Source organism: Amborella trichopoda, chromosome 3 (genome assembly GCF_054954075.1).
Source record: "Amborella trichopoda isolate Santa Cruz 75 chromosome 3, AtrichopodaSantaCruz75HAP2 v2.0, whole genome shotgun sequence".
NCBI classification, from domain to species: Eukaryota; Viridiplantae; Streptophyta; class Magnoliopsida; order Amborellales; family Amborellaceae; genus Amborella; species Amborella trichopoda.
The window spans coordinates 4,422,164-4,447,440 of NC_142338.1; the positions used below are offsets into that span (position 1 = coordinate 4,422,164).

The following is a 25,277-nucleotide window of genomic DNA, read 5'->3' on the forward strand; positions in this document are numbered from 1 at the left end:
ATATACTATACAAATAAGATGTACCTCTAAATTATTCCAGAAGGTGTATTTTCTAAGTCAGAAACCTTACGATGGCGTGAAAATCCATATTCAACCTAAATTATAAAATTTAAAATTTTGAAAATAGTGCAGATCTATAAATACATGAAGTACCCGATTTCTATGGAGCGAAGCCCGCATGTAGAAATGCGGGTCTCTTAATAAATCTATTTTTGTGATGAATTTTAAGACTTAATTTTAAAAAATATATAATCTCTAACATGGAGATCATGAATATGAATAAATAAATAAATTTAAAAAATAAAAATAATAATTTTTATAAAAAAACATTAGGACATTTAATTTCTATTATTTTTAAATGAAACACCAATCTGCATTTATCTTTGTGATTGATGCTTTACACGTTCTGGACTGTGTATGTAGAAATGCGGTCAAACCCACGTCATGCAATTTTTCATACATATCAACACCTCTAGTCACGAATTTAATCGGAAGAATTTCCAACTTTGTATCACTCTTTTCTACAGAAATTCGTGATTATAGAACCAAAATCATTGATCATTGATCAGTTGAAGATTGTGGCCTACAGGAATCGCTTTCTCTCATGGCGGCTCTTCCGATTTTCATTTTATTAATGAGGGGATTTTATTCACACCCATGCGTATATGACTTGTGCTGCCATATTGCCACACATGTTTTGGGTGTGAAAAAACAAAAAATCATGGTGCAGATAGCAAATATTACTATCTTCCAAAGTTGACCGCGAATTTTTCCTCTCGTCACGTTCCATGAACCCAATTACTCGTTCTTGCCTTTTTAGTCGACTGCGTATCTGGCCCTTGAAAATCCAACCCGTAAACTTCATTTGATTTTATTTCTAGGGTTTATAGGCCTACCTATTACCAGGCCCCTGTGAATTTCATCGGAGAAAGGTTTTTTCATTTCATGAATGGGTAAGCAAATCTTTCGATTCAAGTGATTTTGCTTGCCTCCTCATTTGTGGTTCTCTTTGTTTGTGTTTTTCCTTTTTTTTCTTTTTTTTTGGCAGTTTGGGTTTTACGCAATTGGAATGGTTCAGTTAGGGTTTTGAGAATTGGGTTTTCCTGGCTGTATCAGTTTTTGAATTGGGTTTTCCTGATTAAGGGCTGAGTTTGTGTTTTTTGGGGCCTTTTTTCTTTTGGGTTTTCGTCTTCAAGTGTTTTGTGGGGAATAATAATGGTCCCCCAAATTATCAGAGAAAGAAATTGAATTTTCTTGGCTCTAGAATTGTTTCAAATCTCTGTTCAGAAGGACCGTTGATTGACTAAAAATTCATTAAGGTAGCGTTTAGAGAATCACCAGAAGGAGAAGAAGAACTTGTTAGTCTGACTTTACAGGGAAAAATGAATTTAGGTGTTATTTCAACGTTTGTATTCAATTGGTTGATTTGAATTTGGATGGTAGTTCTTGACATTAACATGACATAGAAAGGTTTCAGCTTTCTATGAAAGGAAGTAATTGGGTTTGAGATTCATGAAATTCACTTCATTCTCGAGAAGAACAGAAACATATATAGCCTACAAGAGAATGGACTGGGGGAAAACTGGTTCTGACGACTCTCTCAAGTCTGAACAGGAAGTTTCAGTCTAAGAAAAGGTACTCTTCGAGAAAAAGCCTCTCCCAAGAACACAGAGAGAGAGAGAGAGAGAGAGAGAGAGAGAGAGAGTTGGATTTGGGGTGTTTTTTAAGTATATCTTGTGATGGATCAACTTGCCATGATTGCCAATGAGTTTGGCGATGGATCCGACATGGAAGTTGATGATATTAGGGTTGATAATTTAGCTGAGAATGAAGTTAGTGATGAAGAGATAGAACCAGATGAATTAGAGAAGCGTATGTGGAAGGATCGAATAAAACTCCAAAGAATTAAGGAGCGCCAAAAGGCTGCAGCTCAACAAGCTGAGAAGCCAAAACAAAAGCAAACCTCTGATCAGGCTCGAAGGAAGAAAATGTCAAGAGCCCAAGATGGTATTCTGAAGTACATGTTAAAGCTCATGGAGGTCTGCAAAGCTCGGGGTTTTGTCTATGGAATCATACCTGAGAAGGGAAAACCAGTAAGTGGGGCCTCTGATAACATAAGGGCATGGTGGAAAGAGAAAGTGAAGTTTGACAAGAATGGTCCTGCTGCTATAGCAAAGTACGAGGCTGAGAACTTTTCGGCGGGGAAAGCTGATAACAAAGGGGGTTTCAATAGCCTTCAAGACCTTCAAGACACTACATTAGGCTCTCTTTTGTCATCGTTAATGCAACACTGTGACCCGCCACAAAGGAAGTTTCCATTAGAGAAGGGAGTTGCCCCACCATGGTGGCCCTTGGGGAATGAGGAGTGGTGGAGTGAATTGGGATTATCAAAACGTTTAGATCCACCTCCTTATAGGAAGCCCCATGACCTGAAAAAGGTCTGGAAAGTTGGGGTTCTCACTGCTGTTATAAAACACATGTCCCCCAATATCGCAAAGATTAAGAAGCATGTCAGGCAATCAAAATGCTTGCAAGATAAGATGACTGCTAAAGAGAGCTCGATTTGGTTGGGAGTTTTGAACAAAGAGGAAGGGACTATCCATCAGCTTAGTAATGAGAATGGCTCATCTGGGGTCTCAGAGACTGGGACTCCTCCTGCTTTTAGTGAGAGAAAAGAGGCTGAAGCTTGTAGCAATAGTGAGTATGATGTTGATGGATATGAAGATGAACCTTGTTCTGTTTCCTCCAAAGATAATGGGAAGGCTTCAAAGGATGATAGAGAAACTTGCTTAGAAAAAGGTGATTCTAGGGAAAATGAGAAGCGCCTGCACCAAGAGTTTCATGCTAAAGAGCCTTCTCCACAAGAGGCAAGGAGGAAGAGGCCTCGGACGAGCTCAACTCCTGTTAATCAACATGAACCTTTGCCTCTTGAGGAATCTCAGGATGGGGTGCCTCGAAATGTTATTCCAGACATGAATCTTATGGAGGCACAGCCAATCTCAGTACAGCCTCCCCCTCAAAATATTCAATTGGGCTCGGCTCCATTGCCTCTTGAAGATCCTACACAACTTCCTCACCAATTGCAAGATTCTCAGTTTCACAATGTTCCCGGCGAATTTTCTGGCATGGCCTCTGCAAATATTGTGGCCCGTAGCATGAGTGTTAAGGGGCAGCCATTATTATTTGCTGGTGCACCCAATACATCTTTGCACACAAAGGCTACTTTTCCAGCTTATGATAGCTCACCTGGAAGATATGGGTTCTCTCATGCTCAATCACAAATGCAAATGGTTAATGGTGGCCATGATCTCAGGCAAGACGGTGGAGAAATTCGTGACGAGAATCAAGTTTTTGGCCATGTTTTGACATTAGAGGGTAGAACCCATGAGATTGTAGGAGATGTAAACCCTCTGGTTAAGGATGCATTCCACAGTGAGCCAGATAAGCTTGTTGAGAGCCGGTTTGGCTCACCAATGCATGACCTCTCGTTAGTATATGGGTTCCATAGCCCATTTGATTTTGGTATTGGAGACACGGGGTCACTAGAGGCAGCTGATCTTGACTTTTCATTGGAGGATGACTTGATTCAATACTTTGGAGCTTAGAGTGAGTATATCTTTGCTATTTTATCAGTCAATATTTTATGGGGTAAGCATACTAAAAGCCAATGGGCCATGGAAAACCATTGTCTGCCGTCTGATAAAATAGACAGTGATGGATATAGAATTGGGGTAACTTGCCCTGTTCTGGTTGGCCCCACTTGCTCTCCAGCTCTATTAATTTCATTGGATGGTGATGACCCTAATGGATGTTATATGACATAATAGTATGATCCCCCTTAAGTGGCATGCCTGCTGAGTATTTGAACTTTACTTAGTTGCCCTTTACATTTCTTTTCGACACAATTTCTTCATATTCTCATTGTTTTGTGTGAAGGTACAATTTTTGTGGAGGTAGACTCGAATTCTTTTGTTGGTGGAGGGTCATAACATATTCTTAAAGACTGCTTGCAACTTTTGGTAATCACTGGTTGAAGTTCTGTAAAACTTTGTAAGGTTGGATATCTTCTAACCTTGAAAGTTGTCAAAGCTTTTTCCGAACTAATTGGGGTTGGCTTGGCGATGATAAGTTTTGGCAAAGTATTACGATGGCTGCCTACCTAACCCAACTCAGCCCTTTTACTTCGGCATGGGACAGGTTAAGGGAAAGTTTAAGGTCCTTACCCTTCTTAGACCAATTGAATCAATTGTATTATTTGTTTGCCATGCTCATTGAAACATGTCAATATTCTGGATTCATGAATTTGTTTGGAACTGCTTTCATATCTTTCAACAATGATAGCCAGCTTGTACACTTCTTGTGCCAACAAAACTAAATAAATGCATAAAGGTGTTTTTAATAACTCATTACTTGCGTTGCAATTTTGTTTGAAAAACTGTTATCGTAGTGGTTGTCTTATAAAGTATTTATATATGCTTTTTGTACATTAAGGTGATCCATTCTCAATCATAGTAGGAACAGAATGTCCATTTATTAAGTATATGCATCAGCTACTATATATAAATGATTTCTGCAATAGGTGAAATCAGTGGTTTAGCTCCTATAGGGCCTTTCATTATCCATATAATTGACTTTAAGTGGAAGGAAAATCGTAACTTCGGTATCAGTTGTATAGTCTAAAGATTGCGAAGAATGATAAATATATATTGACTTCAATGTAAAGAGGGGCCTAGATCTGGTGCAATATTGATAGCACTAATTATGAATATTTTTTGGTGAAGTTCTTAACTGATGTGAATTTCTCCTCCAGAAAAGTACACTGTAATTCAATGGCCGGTAGGAATCCCATAGTGGACGGTATTTTTTTTTCTTGTATGGAGAGAGAGAGAGAGAGAGAGGGACCCACCAGAGCAAGACTTGTCTCCAGTGTAGGGTTCCATGCTCTCAGTTGATGCGCATCTCATTGGAGGGTGATGACCCAATGGGCTATGGTTTCTCCGTAGCCCATTTATTCCAGTGTACTTTTATTTCTCTATTATGCCTCCTATCTTTCCAACATTTTTAAGATGGGCAAAAGACACCTATCAAGATTTGTAAGATGTCCTCAATTTTTGTATGGAATGCTTATTGCCATTAGAGTTTTTTGCCAATACCCATTCCATTCATGTCACTCTTCAAGATATTTCTCTTGGTCATCCTTGAAGTTCGAGCTTATCGAGCTTATCGGGGAGATTTCTTTTGGATTTGGAGTTTTGGGGGAAAGAGGAATGGTTCTTATTAGTAGCAAGATGTCTTGTGGATAAGTTTTGTGGCATAATGTTGCTGTTGGAAGCTGGTAGGGCATTCCAAATAAGGTGTAGTCGAGGGAAGGTGCTGAGGGTGGAGTACTATATTAATGATTTGGATTACCATCATGATGAGGGGAAAATTTCTGGTTCATTTGGCCAAATACGGGGACAAATCTTTTCTCTTTGGTGGCGTAGTAATAAATCTTGCCACTGGGTATTTTTGTGACTGGGTAATTCTTGGTATACAAAATTTTTGTTCTTAGTAAATGGTCTTTAACGTTGGGTAAGATTCCTAGAAACGGAAAAAAAAAAAAGAAATATGGAAATTTGAAAAATTAAAACTTTCCTATTTCTTTTTCATGACCTGTTTTTATATTTTTAATTTATAGTAACACACAGAACATTTATCATCCACTTTGGATGATAGATAGTGGAGATTAGTTTTTGTTTCACAACACAAACATTCACTAGGTTGTGATTAATAACCAACTGCCATCACTGGAAATGGACTGTGCATGTCCCCATCGTGACACTTAAGCATGTCCCCATCGTGACACGTAACACGCACCTCTTTACACTTTATAGTTCTTTTTAAAATTGTATGGCTGTGGTTAGCTTAAGGCCTAGGCTTCATGATAAAAAGTAAAGCCTTACCTCCAAAAATTGGAAAATGCAGCTGCGGTTAATGGCCTGAAGATCTATTTTCTGCCCCTGATTATAACATTTGAGCCTTCAATAATGGTGCGGATCTGGTGGATCTGTGTCCACTTGAAATGACAGTCCAGATGATGTACTGCAAGATACAATATTTTTGGCTTGAAATCCATATTTTTTCTTCCAGATTCATAAATGACGAGGTTGAGATGAGCAGTTTGATGATTTTCAGGCAATGGAACTGCAATATCCTGCGATATTGTGCAGCGGCCCTATGCTAACCTTTTCCAACTTACAGTGAAGAAAAATAAATTAAAGAGGTGCTACACTCCAAAATAATCATGCATTGAAAACAAAATGAAGCGAGCAATTTGAAAGGAAATGGGAGAAAAGTGTCACTATATTATAACATTTGAGAATATTCTTGGCGAGATATCATGATAGTTCTGAGATAGTTTCAAAACATTAATATTATCATCACCAAGTGGTCTATTTGGTCCTACCATTGTTCTCTTGTTGATGTTGGAAATAGTTGATTTTTTTTTAAAATAGTTGTCATTATTGGTTTTGTCCCTCCGTAGTTGCATTTTGGTGCTCACGGACCCATTTTTCTCTGATTTTTACGGCTTTCCTTTCCTTCTGAACATTGTAGTTTGCATATGCTTTTGTTAGAAATATTAAGCATGTGTATTTTGAATTCAAAGAACTGACAATTTTTGCCTTCTTATGTATGTGTACTGGACCAGGGAATGCATCTTCAACTTCCAAAAGATGCTTTCAAATGGGTACATCTAATATATTGAACTCTAACACTCCAATCGTCCTTAATCTGTTTCCTTATGAGTGTGAAGAAACATGTTTTACTTTTCTCTTGAACTGATCAGCTATTTTTATGTATCTTGATAAATGAATGGGTTTAGTAACCTCTCCATGGGCTTAATTCATTAGTTTTGGGTTGTGCGGGCATTGACACCAATTAGTTGGGAAAAAGCTTTGACGATGACGATGATGAGTTCTTCAATTATAGATTTACGTGTCAAAGCATGCAGGTTGACTGCTTAGATTGATCCAGGAGTTATATTAGGTTGAAGAACTCGGTCTTGGTAAACTTTTGAAACAAGGGCAGTGTATGTAATTTAGTTTACCATGGCACATTTTCTCCTTCAAGCATACTATGTTTATGATTTGGAACTCATTTAAGGGGGTTCCCCAGTCTTTGAGGAGACATAATCTAGTGTAAAAATGAAATATTATAGATGCAACCAGTGCAATACGAGTTCTTAATGTAAAGAAGACACGAAGAATGGCTTTTTTCTTGGGGGTCTTATATGGTTCATATAAAGCTCCCAATAATATAAGGGCTTTTTAGACAGTCTTGAATATCAGCCGCGTTTAGAAACTTGGGCTTTCAAATTGAGACTTACTTGAGTTGCTCAGTCCTCTTGAACACTCGAAACATGCAGACTTGGTACGAGTCTAGAGCATGCCACTTTATGTGAAGAAACGAATTATTAGAGGAATATATGATTCCCGAGGAATGTATGTTTAATAAAATAGAGAATGTCACTGAAATAATCTCCAAGTCGCAAACCTTGGTTAGTGAGTGTATATGTTGAATAGTTATTGATTCGATATTATGTGCTATTCAATTATTGTTTAGTTGTGTGTGTGAGAATAAACTACATAATAACATTGAATCATGACGATCAGCTCATGTATCTAGATTTCTGGATATTCCTCCAAAATTGATGATATGAGGCAAATCATGGGTGGCCTAGAAGCTGTTCCTATAACCTCCCTTGAAGTTCCATGAAGATTTGGAACCATCCTGCTCAAACTGAGCTGATTTCTTTGAATTTTTTTTCTATTTTTAGAAAATTTGAAAAATCCGAGTCTCTGATGTGTTTTTCAGACAACAACTGCGGTTTGCAAGCAAAGGGGAATAAGCAACCCCACCAAATGTTTCTCCCCTCGAGAAAGACTGACCTACATGCTCTTTACCGAGCCATTTTCACCCTCGAGTAAGTTGAGCTCTGGGGCAGGAGACTTAGCCAAGGCACAAGGTACGTTCCTGAAGCCTGCTCCTTCAAAATGTTGTGTCAATCACTAAATTTAATAGTTTAGATGACTATAAATAAAATTCGGAAGTTTTCTAATGAGTGCGAGTTTTGTACTCCTATGGTGCACCTATACACATACTCCCATGGGCAAAAAATCTAGTTAATAGATTATTCCATGATGAAATTTTGGGATCCACTTTAGAATCAACATATTGGTATTTTCAAAAAAGAAAATAGATGTCCAGTTTAAAAACACTTAGATCTGACCATCCGAAAATTGGACAGCCTCTGATCAATCTCAAGATGATATTTTCTCTTGACACATTGAATATTTAGGGTTTTATATTTTTTCAGTTTGAGGTTAATATGTTGATTTTATTATTTATTTATTTGTTTAGGTCAAGGTTGGTGCTAGGTTAAGGAAGTTGCGTCGCCAAAATTTAGGTCAACAAAATATCGTTAGATAGGGTTTTACCCGAGGGAATGAATGTGAGAAGTACGATCTGCTACCGGGAGCACATGTAATCATCTGGCTTTTCCGATTAAAAAGTTCACTGGTACTGTCTGCTGTTTATGATTTCTCTGATGGCCCTATGATCTATGCAACCATAGTTGTAACGGCCCGTGCAGGGATATTTTTGTAATTTGACAGTTTTTAGAATGCCGGGGACCTTTATGGAGCAACCACTCCTAGAGACTATTATTTGTTAAAAATTTCATGGGTTCCACAGAAGTAGGAAATTAAAAATGAACGGACAAACCCTAGGTTTTGGAACTTTGGATTGTGTATGCACAACTTTTATAGGTCCAAGATGTTCTAAATCTGAACCTTCTGAACCTCTCCTGAGCCTGAGTTTCTAGTGAGATGTTCTAAATCTGAACCTTCTGAACCTCTCCTGGGCCTTAGTCTGGCACAGTGTTGCTACTATCGAGAGATGAGTAATTAGATAACATTGTTGTGAGGTATTTCATATTGGGGTGCTCTTATGCACCATCAAGAATGCTTGTGCAAAACAGTGCTAGGAGAAGTGAGTTGCCTCATTGTAAAACCCTGTGCAACTATGAGAGAGAGAGAGAGAGAGAGAGAGAGAGAGAGAGAGAGAGATTTATATTGTACCAATGAGATCAAATTTAGTGCACTAATAAGATAAAGCTTTGATGATTAACCAAAAAATATTAAGGCTGGTCTTCATTGCGGAAGTTTTTAACTTTAAAGCAACAAAAAAGATAGGAAAGGAGGTGAAAGCTAAGGGAAAAGTTGAAAGTTAGAGCGATGAGTAAGAGGTGTGTATGAGAGAGAGAGTTTTCAGTCCTCGCCCATGCTCATGTACCATTTAAGGAGTTACTTGTAGGAGAAAGGAGTTTAAGCACCCCATAACCAGGGGTGTGGTAAGTGGTAGCCCGTGTCTCCCATCGGTTCCCAAATGACAAATCATGGAGATTTTTGGTTTGTCAATGAGCCGGCCCAGACCTGGTCCCTATAGCTCCGTTGGGGGAGCTTTGCCTTTGTCTTAGCCTAACCTCGACCCAGCCCAGCCCTCGGGCTACATTTTGTGGCCCACATAGCCTGACCAACTGCATCAGACTGGACCACCTGACCCTTTGAGAACCCTAATGGAGATTAATCGCAGGTTTCTATGATGGACATCACAGAGTGAGATCTCTATATAAGCTGTTGTTTTTGAAGATAGAAGTAGGGATGAGATTACTCTTTAGTGAAGGCTTGGAAGTTATGTTCATTTGTTTATCTGGGTATGGATAATTATTTCAAAATCTATTTTCATATCTAATTATAAAATTTTAAATTTGAAAAATGGTCAAAAACCAAATAGCTATATAAGCATATAAAAATCTTGAAAATAGACGGTCTAGATAATTTATTGCAAGATGCACTATTTTTGGGACTCAAAATCTTATTTTTTTCATTTTCATACATCTCGATGTTGAGATGATCAATTAGAGGTTTTTTCAACACCTTTTTTTGAGGGATTTTTAAGTTGCACCCTTAATTCTACATTTTAAGGTTGCAACGTTATATAAACTTTTTCCTTATAAGGTTGCAACCTTAAAATATAGAATTCCATATACGCCTCAAAAATCCATTTGAAAATGTTGTTTTATGTTTACAAATCCTCTAATTGATCATCTTGATATCGAGATGTATGAAAATAAAAAATAAAAAAAAAAAGATTTTGAGTTTAAAAAATAGTGCATCTTGCAAAACATTTTCTCGACCGTTCATTTTCAAGTTTTTCATATGTTTATAAATCTACTTGATTTTAACCATTTTTGGAGGTTAAAATTTTATAATTAGATATGAAAATAGATTTTAAGATAATCCTAATACTTTTTAACACCAACATTACATATTCTGATAAAATTTGGAGGTGCAGCTTGGATTATTGTTTAAAGTTGCAACCTTGTAGAAACCAGACCCTTTAAATATTACAGCTAAAAATATATATTTAAATATTATGCTGATGGTCTTCCTAGAAATGGTGCAAATCAACGATCCGCCTTTGTAATTTGTTGTTATTGTGTTTTATTTAATGGAAACTAGTAAATGTTTCCACAAAAAAACCATAAACTTTCCAATGTCCATTTTTCATGGACGGATATCGGACGATCCTAAGGTGCTCTACACCATATGCTCTCTCATGGCAAAGAGAGAGAGAACGCCTTGCGCATACTGTGCTCACTAGGGATCATAAATGATGCTGAAACGCTAAAGGTAAAAGCGCGAGATCCTTTGGATGAGGTGTTAAATTTGATCGGCGGAGTTGGGACTTGGGAGCTCATGAAACATATTGTGATCCCGCAATGATTCCTGCAACTTTAAGGGAAACTTTAAAAAACGTTTTTTTTTTTCAATTTAAATATAATTTTCACGTTTTATTCTCTTGTCCTTTTTTACTTTGTCCAAAATGGAGTGCTTACTCGTACGCAGGATTTGCTGAAGGCTCTAGAGTGCGGGTTCGCATATGGAGCTCATGTTCGAGCCTTGATAATTGAGTACACAGCATATCAATTTATTTATTCTTTCTCTCTGTTTAGTCTCACTATTTCACCCATCTGGTGGCAAAACAAAGTGCGGACCAGCACTGCATGTCAGGTCGGCTCGTTAATTGGGGTGCCGACCTTAATGAATTTTGAGAAATGAAAAGAATGGGAGAAAAAGGGATGAGGATCATCCCTTTTTCCCAACTATTTGAGATTTTTAGAAAAAATGGAAAGAATGGGAGAAAATAGGACATGGATATAAAATGTAAAAGTTGCATGACATATTCTAAATGGCATAAAAAATGTTTATAAAAATTTTCCTTTTTTTTTTTTTTAGAACAAATGATTTATTTTAAATATAAAAATACATATTCAACACTCTATATCACATAAAATGTATAATGTAAGATAAAGGTTAGCATGTGTTGAAAAAGTAGACCGGCTCTATATTTACTCTTAACCAATGGTTTAAAAAACGGATCGGTGATCCGGATCAGGCTTCCAAAAAACCGATCCGGATCGGCGATTCGGATCGGGAATCGGGTGAATCGGTCAGAATAAAGCTTAAAAAAAATTCGAAAAAATTATTAAAATTCATTATAAATATTGTTTTTTAGGAATTCAATAAAAAATGAGGGTACTCCATTAAGAATTTTCATGTTTTTGAATGAATATGCTAATATTGATATGTTCTTTCTTTGCATGAACCGCCATTCAGCATTTAATTTACAGTATTTCGTGCTCATCCCTACACTGTTGCTGTTGGGACTCGATATGTGAATAATATGGCTGGGATAGGGTGGCTTCAGAATCATCATCTCTCTCATTTTCTCTTTGAATAATATGGATTAAAAAAAAAAATTAACAAATTTTCAAAAAAATCGATCATGGATTAAAAAAAAAATCACAAATTTTCAAAAAATTCTATCATGGATTACAGAAAAAAATTCGATCATGGATTAAAATAAAAAAATCACAAATTTTCGAAAAATTCAATCATGGATTACATAAAATTCGATCATGGATTACATAAAATTCGATCATGGATTACATAAAATTCGATCATGGATTACAAAAAAAAACAAACAAAAAAAAACAAAAAATTCAATCGTGGATTACAAAAAAAGAAAAAAACAGTTCGATCATGGATTACAAAAAATTCAATCGTGGATTACAAAAAACTCTATCATGGGTTACAAAAAAAGCAAAAAACAAAAAATTCAATCATGGATTACAAAAAAAAAAACAAACATTTCGATCATGGATTACAAAAAAAAGACAAACATTTCGATCATGTATTACAAAACATTCGATCATGGATTACAAAAAATTCTATCATGGGTTACAAAAAAAAAAAAAAAAACAAAAAAAGCGATCATGGATTACAAGAAAAGAAAACAAACATTTCGATCATGGATTACAAAAAATTCTATTATGGGTTACAAAAAACCAAAAAATTCGATCATGGATTACAAAAAAACAAAAACAATTCGATCATGGATTACAAAAAAATCGATCTAAGTATTACAAAAAAATCTATCATGGATTACAAAAAAAAAAAAAAAACCGTACGGACTCGTCGATTCCGTACAGTGAATCGGCGAGTCACTGTACGGAATCGTCCGGTTCTCTCTAGAACTGGACGATTTCCGATTTTTCAACCGATCCGGTCCCTTTTTGCGAATTTCGAAACGCTGCTCCTAACAACTAGATTTCGAATTGAATTGTTTGAGGGTGTATCACAAGTTTTGAGAATTATTTTTTGAGTTTTGAGTCATCACATTTGCAACCACTCAATTCAAAATCTCATGTACATTGATTGTTGTGACTTTTTTGTATTAAAAGTAAATGGTCTCTTTACATATATAATTTAAAAAATAATATATTTCGCAACACGTTGTCATGACTGTCTATTTTCAAGTGTTCACAAATTTATCAAATTTGTATCACTTTTGGAGCTTCAAATTTTTTTCTATTAAAAGAAGTTATTGTAGGGTTTCGATGTCAAAATTGCATTTTTCCATTGGTCGGCTGCACTTTTTCTTACAAGACCTTGGGGCGTTAAACCACATTCAATGTTTATAAAATATGTTATGAAATATATTAGAAATTTTATTTCGATAAGCACTAAACTTCACGAGACATCGTGAATGATTCTTCTTCTTTTTGTTTGCAAATTTATAGAAAAATCCCATAATATTTTACTTACATTTTTTATAATTAGTATATGAAAAGCTTTATATAAAGCATCAACCTTATGGTGTAGAAGTAAGGCGCACCCCCACCCCCTAAAACCCACCACAAAAGAGTAGTTCAAAGCTGAAAAATCATGTAATTAATCGTCTTGACCTTGAAATCTATGCTAAGGGAAAAAAAAAAGATTCAAGTTTTAAAAATCGTACATCTTATAAGATACCATGCATTTTCAAGATTTTCTTTCAAATGTTTGTGGATCTATTTGATCTGCAACATTTTTGAAGCTTTAAATTTCATAATTAAAAGTGAAAATATATTTTTAACTCATCATAGGTGGGTTGTAGCCACCAAAATAGGCTTGGATGTGCGCTTACTTTGGAACGCCTTATGTAAACCAGAACTTGAATAATAAGTTATGTATATCCTTTATTTTTCATTCGAATCGCAGTTTTTTGTAATTTTTTTCTTTTCAAATTTCCCCAATCCTAACCTTGGAGTCCCTTTTCTAGTGAAAGAATGATTAGAATGTTGGATATATAAACCAATTTTTCTATAATTAGACTCGATATTGACATTGGATCGTACTCAAAATAAGATAAGTGGCCGGTTGTAATATTAGGTGTTTGAATCTGCTCACTTGTCAGTGTTGAAAGATTGGTTTGGACATCCAATGTCCGGAATAAAGTAGGTTGGGTCATCCAATGCCCAAACTCGGCTCTCCAGAAGAAGACTGATCGTATTCAGGATATTTGATGGTCGAATTGGGTGAAATTTAGAAACAAAAACACGAGTATGAACTTGAAAATATCAATTTTTTTCCAATATCGAAATTACAGAGGAGGTCTTTCATATTTTTTTTTTTTTTAAAAGTATACAATGAGATCATTTACTTTTGATACAAGGTGGTCACAATTAATCTTGACCATTGAATGTGAAATTGGGTGACTATATTTATTAAAACCTATTGTCCAAGCTAAAGTTCAAAATAAATTTTCTCGAACTATGTAACACACCAAAGCTTTCAGATTTCACATCGGAGGGTTATAAGTAATTGTGACCTCTTTGTACAAAAGGTAAAGAGTATCATTGTATACAATTCCAATTTTTAAGACATGGTTCTTGTGTTTTAGAACTCTCTCTTACTATGAAATTTTAAAACAAGAAATATTAAAACTTACTAAGTGGATTTAAAGAAGGGTGCGGTTTGTATAGAGCCTAGGCTCTAAACACTCAAGCTCGAGAAATGTGGTTTTCCTACTGAAAATCTTTGTGATAGCTTTAAAATATATTTTCATATTTATTTGTAAAGTTTAAAGCTACGTTAATACTGTAGATCGACAGATATATGAAAACTTGAAAATCTTGAAAATCGACGATCCAAAAATACGTTACAAAATACACTGCTTTCAAAACTTAAAATCCAATTTTTTCTCATGTCCATGCATCTTGATGTCAAAATTATCAATTTGAAGATATTTGGGCATCAAAACAACATCTTCTAATAAAATTTTTAACGTAAGCGCAAATTTGATTGTTTAGAGCCTCTATATAACCTTGTCCCTTTAAAGAATGTGTGATTTACATTTGAAAGTGCTAAAAAAAGGGGGAAAATATTATGCAAATGGTCCAACCACCTCAAAAAGTCAGTCAAATCAACTAAGTTTATCAAATTATACCTGAATTATTTAACATCTTGCTTAATTCATTGATCTAGAATAAAATAGCCCATTTTCATTAAGCCCAAATAGCTCAAATGAGACATAAACATGTGTGATTTACATTTGTAACACAGATCTTTCTCTTGGTTCTATCTGGAAGTGGCCTTTCCCCACCAAAATCCAAGCCTTTTATGGATCATCTGTCAAGGAAAGTGTCTTACCATAGATAATATGCAAAAGAGGGGTAAAATTCTCCCCAATATTTCTGTGATGTATTAAAAATGATGAATCGAGTACACATCTTTTTTTCTATTGCCCTTTTGCTTCCATTCTTTGGTTATGGGCCTTCTTGGTTATGGGTATCTTCCTTATGCTGCCCCGGAACGTCCCTGGTTTTATTAACTATCTTCATGTATCTAGTCTTGCAAACAAATGGTGTTTTTCTATGGAAAATCTCCCGAAGTGCTATCCTATGGCACATTTGACTAGAGCGTAACAGAAGAACCTTTGATGGGATTTTTCAGAGTGTTGAGCAGGTCAAGGACTCTATTTTACATACTCTTTATAATTGGTTCTTATCTAAGGCCAGGGAGCCTTTCGGACTGACAATTATATAAATCTAAAACTTCTAGCAAACTCCTTTATTACCTCTAGACGTCCTAATAGGACGTACAATACTCCGCCAGAAACATGCCTCAAACTCAATTTTGATAGCAATTCTCTTAGAAACCCTATCGCGGGACAACTCAGGTGCGCCCCATGAATCAAGAAAATAGAACAAGGATCCTATTGCGAAAATGTCAAATAGAGTAAACTGCAAGCATAAATACAGATTTCCCTCGCACGCCCTCCCTATCCATTTCTCACCACTCCGTTCTTAGAACATTAATGGATCGGGTATGTAGTGAAGCCACCCATCAATAGTAATGAATTATACTGTGGATGGTGAATAAATAGAGATAAAATATGGCCTAAATGTTCTTTAGAGATGTTGAATATTCATATCGAGAACCCCATGATTCTATAAACGAAAAATTGATCAAAACTTCACACTAAAAAAGAGCAGAGCTCAATTAATGGCTCTGTTCCTGCTCATATTAGTTATGAAACAAAGATAACATTAAAATACAGAGGCACACTTGAAATACTTAGCAAAAATCAAGGAATAGCAGAGTTTTCCAATATTATAAATCTAGAATGGATATGGGTAGAACATGGGATACAACTTAATCGATGAAGAAATGACATCAAGTAGTTCAGAATAAAAATAGACGGACATTTATCTTTACAAGCTAAAAGCTCTAGGTTTTGATACATAAAAATACTTGAGGCCAATGGGATTTATCAGTGTGCCAATGAACAACCGTTTAAATGATGGGGGATATAAATAAAAGAAAATTTTTAGAGGGGGAAATCAAGGACTAAAAAAATTAAAATTAAAAACAAGTATGATCATAAAAACATAAACTTAGGAGGGAGTTTTAAGATAACTGAAATTAGAGGGAATATAGAAGTAAATTTCTCAAAATTTTATCACTATCAATATCCCTTGATGAAATTTCCAAACTAAAAAATGTATATACAAAAATATAAAATGAGACCATTTACTTTTGATATAAGATAGTCACAATCATTAGTGACAGTTAGATGTGAAATTAATTAAGTGGTTAGAGATATGTCATTGATTGGGTACAAATTCTAAAATAAAGATTTTCAAATGTTGTAACACACTTCAATATATTAAATATTATGTATAATATCAAAAAATAATTGTAACTTCATTGTACCAAAAGCAAATAGTCTTGTAGGATACAATCCCTATAAAAAATTTGCGAAATTATTACAAATATATCTTAATTTTTGTCTATTTAGGAAAAAAAACCTTCAACTTTCATAAACCTCCCCCACACCATTTTTCATCAATTTTGGATTTTTTTTTTATCAAAATAACCTTCACGGTAATCTTATTACCGTGAAGCACCATTACGGTACTTTAAGTACTGTAAAAACTAATCCATGTCATACAACATTCTATATACCATAAGGAGTTGAAGAGATTTAGAGAGAAAAGATTTATGGACAGAGAAAGATTTGGAGAGAAAAAATTTAAAGAGAAAAAAGAGATAAATATTAAAAAGAATTAGATAAAGAAAAAAGAGATGACTATAAAAAGAATTAGAGAGAGAAAGAAGACATAAATACAAACATAACCCGCAAGGAAGAAAATGGTTTCCGGTGGGGTTCATAGGGTGCGATACTATTACGGCATTTCAAGTGCCGTAATAATACTTCAACTCTTTATGGTATATATGTATTAAATTTATTGAAAAGGACTATTCATTTCTTAAAGGAAATATGTATTAGATCTGTTGAAAGAAACTGAGAAATTGGGAGTCAAACATGTTGACACTCCTGTTGATATTAATTGCAAGCTTAATTCAACAATCGAAAAACCTCTTGAAGATGCAGACTGCTTTCAGAGACTTGTGGGCAGATTGATTTATTTGATTGTGATATAACCACATATAATGTATGGATGTTCCTAGATCATGTCATATGGAGACTGTCGATAGGATTCTCAGATATCTTAAGTCATCACGTGTCATAGGTGTTTGGTTGAAGCTGAATGGCCACACTAATATTATTGCTTATTCTGATGCTGATTGGGCAGGTAGTCCAATTGACAGGATGTCCACTACCATACATTGGTCAGAAGAAACTTTGTTATTTACAAAAGTAAGAAACAAAATGTAATTGCTTGATCTAGTGCAGAGGTTGAATATAGAGCTGTGACTTTAACTACAAGTGAATTGATGTGGCAATAATACCTACTTCGTGATATGAGGTTCTCAATAGTAAATCCAATGAAGATGTTCTATAATATCAAGCAACTATGCATATAGCCTCAAATCCAGTTTTTCATGAAAGAACCAAGCACATAGAGAAAAAGTTCAATAAAAGATTATTAGTAATATTTATGTTTGAAGTGAAGACCAACTTGCATATATGTTTACTAAATCAATTGTAAAGATAAAGTTCCATCAGATACTATTCAAGTTGGGCTCTATTGATATCTACGTACCAATTGAGAGGGAGTGTTGACAGTTATAGAAAGTAGATATTAAGTTTTCTATATTGTATATTAGAAGATATTAACTTTCTTATATTGAGTTTCCTATTTTGTGGGATTACAAATATAATGAGATTTGTTTCTTAAAAGGCAATAGTTGTAACTCTATAAATCTCTAATAAACCATAATAATCTCTATAAATGAGATACTGATTTACTCTCTGTGGACGTGGGCATCATTGCCTAACCACGTATATGTGTTGTTGATCTTTCTCTCTCGCTATTATTTCTTTATTACCAACTTTGCATACTCTCTTCTCTTTTGAACATTTATTAGAGACTCTCTCTCTCAGCTTGAGTTATGAATCATGATGGTTCTAGACTCTCTCTGTCCTTGTGAAACGCAATGTACTTGTATGGATATGGATACTCACAAGATGTTGGACAACATCCGGTTTTTTGTATATTATTATATAAATTGCTTGCTCTAAGAAATATGGTATGGAGCAGAGTGTCCTTTTTTAAGTGCATTAAGGACTTCCCCATTATAATTTATAATTTATGAAGGGTGCGGTTTGTATAGAGCCGAGGTTCTAAACAATCAAAGTAGAGCCCACCATCAAATAGTATCAAGAAATGTGGTTTCAATACCTAAAATCTTTGTGATAGTTTTAAAAGATATTTTTATCTTTAATTATAAAATTTAAAGCTTAAAAAATATTGTATTTTTAATAATATAATTTGAATTATTTATTTAAATCGTCTTTTTTGTTTTAATTGTATCTCAAATGGATATGTGTTAATTAATTTTATATTAAAATAATATTTAATATAAAATTTATAATTAACTTATTAAATACTCAATTATAAAGATAAATTCATTAAATTATTTTATCTAATACCATTTCTATTGAAAATATTTTTTGGCGATGAGTATATTTTTGTGATTAATATAATATGACGTGCAGGTTACTAGTGCCAATAACACGGCATGTAAGATCACTACAATGGTGATGAGGAGAACAATTAAACCCATGAAATTGTAGATCCTTCTATCGGGCAACAAGGGCACCCAAAAGGCCCAATGAATCAAGAAAAGAGAATAAGGATCTCATAGAGAAAAAATCAAATAGAGTAAACTGCAAGTATAAATACAGGTTTCCCTCGCACGCCCTCCTTCTTCATTTCTCACCAATCCATTCTTAGAACATTAATGGGTCGGGTATGTGGTGAAGCCACCCATTGATAGTAATGAATTATACTGTAGACGGTAAATAAATGGATATAAAATATAGCCTTGGTCATTTGGATACCTGAATTATCATCTAGTTATCATCCTTCAATTTGATTTTCACATTTTCTCGGACTTATCCTTTAGTTGATTTTTTTTTTTTTTACAATTTTATGTAACAGAATACAGCATCAGCATACATCAATGCGTTATTTGGTCTTATTTTAATTTTTTTCCTTTATCATTGTGTATTTATTTATTTTAATATGAATCTTTTCCTCTTTGAATTATATAGAATTTCAAGGCCTGTGAAAAAATCATTCAGTTTAGCTAGGACTCGAGCATTTTCTTAGTTTCCCTTAATGAGAATTATCTGTGCATTACATAGAATTTTGAGGACAATGAGAATGTCTTTCAGTTTTGCTGGGACTCGAGCATTTTTCTAGTTTTCCCTTAATTGGGAATCCGCTATGGCATAAATCTCAATCCATTTTGACAGGATACCCTCATGTCCAAATAAATGCAGTAGAGTAATAAGAGGGATCATACACAATGACAGGATTTATGTTTAGATGGAAACAGAACACCCTCCCATAGCCATTATTAAGAAAAGCAATGGCTGGTGTAGCTTCTTGGCTCAAAATAAATCAAATCAGTCCACTCGTTGTGCACATTTCCTTAAAAACATATTCTGTTTTTTAGCTAATCATTAGAATTACGTCAATGGAAAAACTTAACAGTAAAAAATAGATTGTGGTTTCTTAAAAAAAGGAAAAAAGAAAGGCAATAAAATGTAATTTTCTTCTAGATAATTTGGTAGAACCATGGTCCGTGATCAAGTTGGATGGTTAGAAATAGATCGGATTTCCCTAAAAACAAATAAAAAAAAGGGTAAGAAAAGCATTTGTTTTTGTATATCTACAAATAGCAAGCAAATCTCAGAATTAGTGGTCTCTTTTTCCTTGGTTCACTTCACCAACGAGCAAGGGCATGCTAGTAAAGTAGAGATCTAAAAGGAGGGTATTTTTGTCACATATCAAAGTCCGTTTAATGCTGAGGAAATCCGAGCCGGTTGAAATTCACATGTATATTTATTTGTATTTGTTTACATTCTGATGTATAGTGTAGTGTAGAATGAAGCAAGTTGGCAAACTTAGGAGGTACTACTATGAACCCCATGCTGTTTGATCCGACTAATTTCTTAGTTATTGCATTTTCACAAGCTTACAAAACTTTATTTGCTCCATTCAAGGCATCAACCAACCTCCCTGGGCTTATTGAATTTTACCAACATTGACCTTTAAAAGGTTTCTGATATATACTTTTTCATTGCTGTTTTGCATCACGTAGGAAACTAATCATGCACAAGATATCATCTTTATTAACCAAGCCATTATTTGATTTTGCTTTCCATCTTATGTTTTCAGAGATTAGTTCTCAAGAAAGGGACAATTCGATGATGAGGATTTCCTGCTTAGCTCACATTACTTGCTCTAGGCATGAGAGTTCGCAGTTTGCATTAACGAGATCATCATCTAGCAATATGTTGCATAGATGGAACTCATCATCTGTATCTGATCACAGACAAATAGTGCTTTAAACTTCCCTTTCATAGTTCCAATTGCTCTTTCTTTGCAAGATATCTTCATTTTCTCCTTTAGCATGTTTACTTTTTCTGTCTTATTTTTTGATTCACCCATTATCTTCTTGGGAATGACTGATATTCATTTCAAGACAACACTTTTTTCTAATTTAAAAGGAAATAATATTTCTCTTTTCCGATTTCCGAACAGTAACAGTTTTCCATACCACTTAGCCATCCAGTTTATGCTTTCTTCTGATTGTTCTCAGCTCATAATATATTGAGGTGTTTAGTTAGAATATTTCACTTTTCTGATAAAGTACCTGATTTAGCATTACAATGTCTTAGAACTTGCTGATTGTATCTTGTCCACCTAACTTATTGTTGTAGGAACAAAACAGAAAATCGACGTTTATAAAACTTTGGAAACATATTGTTATAGATTGTTTAAACATTTACCAGCAGGCAAGAATGTTTGTTAGTCTGATAAGTACTGATTAAATGTTGACCTTTGAGTTTGTTCACAGATTCTCACACAGCTGTGTAAGGTTGGATAGTTAGACAGGTTTTTGGCATTTCTTAACATTTAGTCTTTAAGAATTACATCAATGAGCAATCATCAGTACAGGACTTGACTGAAAGCTATAACTGGCATCTAGAAACTCTAAAATTTGATGTAAAACGGACTGGAACATATGCTATAGTCCAATAGACTATTTCTTTTGGATGAATAGTCTAATGGACTATGAGAAACCATAAGTCAGAGGCTACATTCCATTCCTACCAATACTGACCCCTTTTGAAAACCAGTAACAGTTTCAAATTGCTAACCCACTAGTAAAGACGACAATGATTTAGCCTTGTACTATGGTTTCCAGAGTCCATTTAGAACCATAGTATACTTTCTCAATATGGATGAGACTTTCTCTGAGAATGTGTAAATTCAATTTGGAATGGGCATTTCTATTCAACGAAAATCTTGACCCGAAGATTGGAGCCATTGATGCTGCATTGAACAAGCTGCAGATGGTTTTAGATTCTCTTCGGAGAGCTGTCATGCAAGTGAACAAAACCGTACATGAAGTTTCAGTTGAAAGTATGCATTCTGAACCCCAGTGATATTTCCTCTAACGAATTCAGATATGTTGTTATGTTCATTATTCTATTCCCTGCTTTCTTATACAGTGGAAGATATTAGAAAGAAGCTTATTGTTGAGGATAACACATTGCATCTTCTGGTGAGAGAGGGAAACCTTCAATATACCATTTATTTTTTAATTCTTGCAGTTACTTCAATTGGTTCTAATGTAAAGCAGTTCAGTTGAATAGTAAGCAGATGTTTTCGATGCAGATATATCCTTTTAAAAATTACCATTATTTTAAACTTGCATACTCCCCGTGAGTTTTGCACACTTTATGACTAATTTGGACTAAAATTGACTTGAGCCAAAATATTTTAATTGAAAGGATCAGCTCAAGGACCTGGAGGGCATCAAATCTAGGCTTCATGAAATTTCACAACAATTCCTGATCAAATTAGAAAGGAATCTGCCCTTCCCAAGTTTGAGGAGATGGAGCATGTGCTAAAATCAATACCTGGTGAGATTGAAATGCATTTGTTAAATATCAGATCTGAGATGTACACCAACTTCACCAAAGAAATGCAGGTATTGAAAGCAAAGGAAAAACTTCCAGTTTTTCATATGATTTGCTTTGAATTTTAAACTACATGAATAAAACAAAAACCTACACTTCTGGTTTCAAAAAGTAATTAGCCTGGAATAATGATTGCCAATTTCTTTAATGGTCATTGTAGGGTGTTAGTGTCCAGATAATTTTGTAAAGAAAAACCTTTTTGGTGTGTACTTAGAGACTGGGTATACTTCCTTTCTGGAGTAAAAGAAAAACTGCTAACTGCTTCTAAATGTCGGCCTTTGCTTTCTTGCAGAGTATATTATGTTCCAATTGATTTTGTGGAACAAGAGTCAATTGACATGTTTTTTTTTTTTTTTAGAACTAAGAGTCAATTGACATGTTCACCGTTCATTGAAACGATTAAGATGGAGAGAGAGTGTTCATCTCCTCTTCTGATGTTTCCTACTCCCTCTCTATCACCGATGACCCCTGTGGACTTTATTTTCGCATAGACCATGGCATCACGATAATAATTTTGATTGCTTTATATGATGGGAAATAACCTTATGTAAAAAGGTTTCACATCATATGGGTAGGGGTATTCTTGTCAAAAATATAGAGCACGCCATTCTAAGTTTTTCATTTTTCTGTAACATTCTACCGTTCCCCATTGCTGATGCAAGTCAAAGATATCCTTATATGATGCAAAATATTCCATTACAAACTACTTAATTTACCTTAATTAAAAAAAAGTGCTACTAACATATTTTGACATTCCATGCAGGCAGGCAATGACTGCAAATACAAAGCCTTCTGAAGATAAGCTCCTTAAAGCTGAGTCCAGAACATCATCTAGTGTACTGCTTTATGCTCCTAGTATGCAGAATGAAGACTTCTAAGTTAATCACATTGAAATTCATTTGTTATTCTTCTTTTTCACTTGTGATGCAACTGTACAGAGAAGAAACCTCATTACTGAAAGATACCAAAGACCACAACAGGCCAAAACAAGCACGTATGGTTTGAGACCCAGCTTTTGGACATTTTTAATGCTTTGTTTCTTTGGCATATCTTTCATAGGTGGCTCAGTTTACAGTCATCCAGCTCTAGCCAAGGTTTTCTCAAGAAGTGAACTGATACCAAAGTCAGAGCCATTCACCTTGAAACCATGCAAAGCAGATACAGCTATATGCCTTGAAATTCCACTGTATTTGAAATATATAGTTCAAAGTTGACCTTTCCGCCAAATGCAAATGTAGATATAAGATCTCAAAGGTCCCTTCTGTGGTTTTGAAATTCCACGCTGTCGTTTAATTTCTAGCTTCTAGTATAGAATTTACCCCAAGGTGACCTAACTTTTCTTTCTTCAGATTTCTATGTTAAACAAACAAAGCTACAGCTAAAGATTCTACCTGTTATTTACAATCATTTGGGGGTATCACTGGAAAGCGAGTTGAGGATGATTATCGATTCTGATGAGGAGGTGGATGGAGGTCTTAACTGTTCTGCACTGTATTTTATCATCTAGTTTCTAGTATAGAATTTACCCCAAGGTGACCGACCTAACTTCTCTTTCTTCAGATTTCAATGTTAAACAAACAAAGCTACAGCTAAAGATACTACCTATGATTTACAATAGCTTGGGGGCATCACGGGAAAGCTAGTTGAAGATGGGTCTTAAATGCCTGTTTGGAAAAGCAGAAACAGGTAAAAAGCTTTTAGTATTGGAAAATGTTTGCTGGCAGTTGTTATCTGGAGTGTCCAACCATATCTTTTGGTATGGAGCTCTTGTTATGTTTTCTCTGGTTGCAGTTTTCAATCTCATGCTTACTGATATAGAAAAGTAGGGAAACATAAATGATGCTTATTATTCATTCATGAGTATATTACTCATAGTTTTATCGAGTCTCATGCTATTCCTTATGTTGCACCTATTTTGGCTAATGAAAATTCTTGATTGTGGCATATCCAACGGGCTACTTAGGGAGACCAACAACAGGCTACTGGAGTTGTTCCTTTGAGGAAGCAAAGGAAGAAACTAAAAGAATGTTGAGGAAAGCAAGGATGAGGAAAAGAAAACATCAAGGATTGCTTTACTATATAGATTGATGTATGGGTACGTGTAAAATCAAGCATAATATTCCAATGCTATCAGCACACTCATTTTTCTTGGCAAAAGTTCTCACAATGTTTAGTGCGGCCTTTTCATTGTCCTAGCAAAATTTCTTCGATGAAAAATGGGGCATATATACATGCTTCACAGAAATGATTGAAAGTGTCTGCGCGAATGCGCCGATGACCAAAGTGTACCAATAGACATGCATGGTTATATGTATGCCCTCAACATATTACAGAACAACAATTATGAAATGCAAGTCATGCACTCCCCTTCAGGTTGATATTGAGAATTTAACTGGTGAATATCTCTACCAAAAATTTGTATCCAACTACAGTCATTCCCTTACTGTGAAGAATTTGTTCCATGCGTATATGAAGAAGAGAAATAACAACTGAAGCGAAATGGTGATAGACAAAAGCCTGTCTGTCTTCTATGTTGTTGCTTCGTTCTATAAAGATGGGTTGTTGCACTTTGAATAGCTCTAACATTGTATCCTTAAAATGCCGTCTCTCTCGATTGTAACTCTCTCTCTCTCCTACTGTCACTCAAGATGGAAATTCTCTCTCCTCTCCTCTCCTGCTGCCTCTCTCTCCATCTCCTGCCTGCCTCTCACTCCACCCCTCTCTCTCTCTCCACCCAAACTCTAATCTCTCGTTGCTGCTGCTGCCCCTCTCCCCCAAACTCCAATATCTTGCGGCTGCCGCCCCCATCTCTTGCCACTGAAACTCCATCTTCCACCTCTCTCTCTCACCCAAACTCTCTCAATCCCTCGCTGCTGCTGCCC

At 35.1% G+C, this 25,277-nt stretch overlaps 1 protein-coding gene across 10 annotated transcripts; it reads left to right on the forward strand.

Annotated features, from left to right (window-relative positions):
- The first annotated feature begins 408 nt into the window (after positions 1–408).
- LOC18439861 (ETHYLENE INSENSITIVE 3-like 3 protein) lies at positions 409–24,773 on the forward strand. 10 transcript variants are annotated; one of them, XR_002281887.2, is made up of 10 exons: positions 539–3,606; positions 3,937–4,215; positions 7,855–8,005; positions 20,585–21,835; positions 21,925–21,977; positions 22,207–22,338; positions 23,159–23,649; positions 23,745–23,867; positions 23,956–24,081; positions 24,359–24,773. XR_002281887.2 is itself a non-coding variant. In XM_088862932.1 (3 exons), the coding sequence occupies exon 2, from the start codon at positions 1,740–1,742 to the stop codon at positions 3,603–3,605; it is 1,866 nt and encodes a 621-aa protein (XP_088719058.1). In that variant the 5' UTR covers positions 587–953; positions 1,478–1,739; the 3' UTR covers position 3,606; positions 3,937–4,406. The 10 variants fall into 10 exon arrangements, 2 of the variants coding, with proteins under 2 accessions (XP_006850080.1, XP_088719058.1); XR_016052776.1 differs by lacking the exons at positions 20,585–21,835; positions 21,925–21,977; positions 22,207–22,338; ... (2 more) ...; positions 23,956–24,081; positions 24,359–24,773 and adding exons at positions 6,689–6,727; positions 10,950–11,883; XR_016052774.1 differs by lacking the exons at positions 20,585–21,835; positions 21,925–21,977; positions 22,207–22,338; ... (2 more) ...; positions 23,956–24,081; positions 24,359–24,773 and adding exons at positions 6,689–6,727; positions 8,401–8,762.
- The last annotated feature ends 504 nt before the right edge of the window (positions 24,774–25,277 follow it).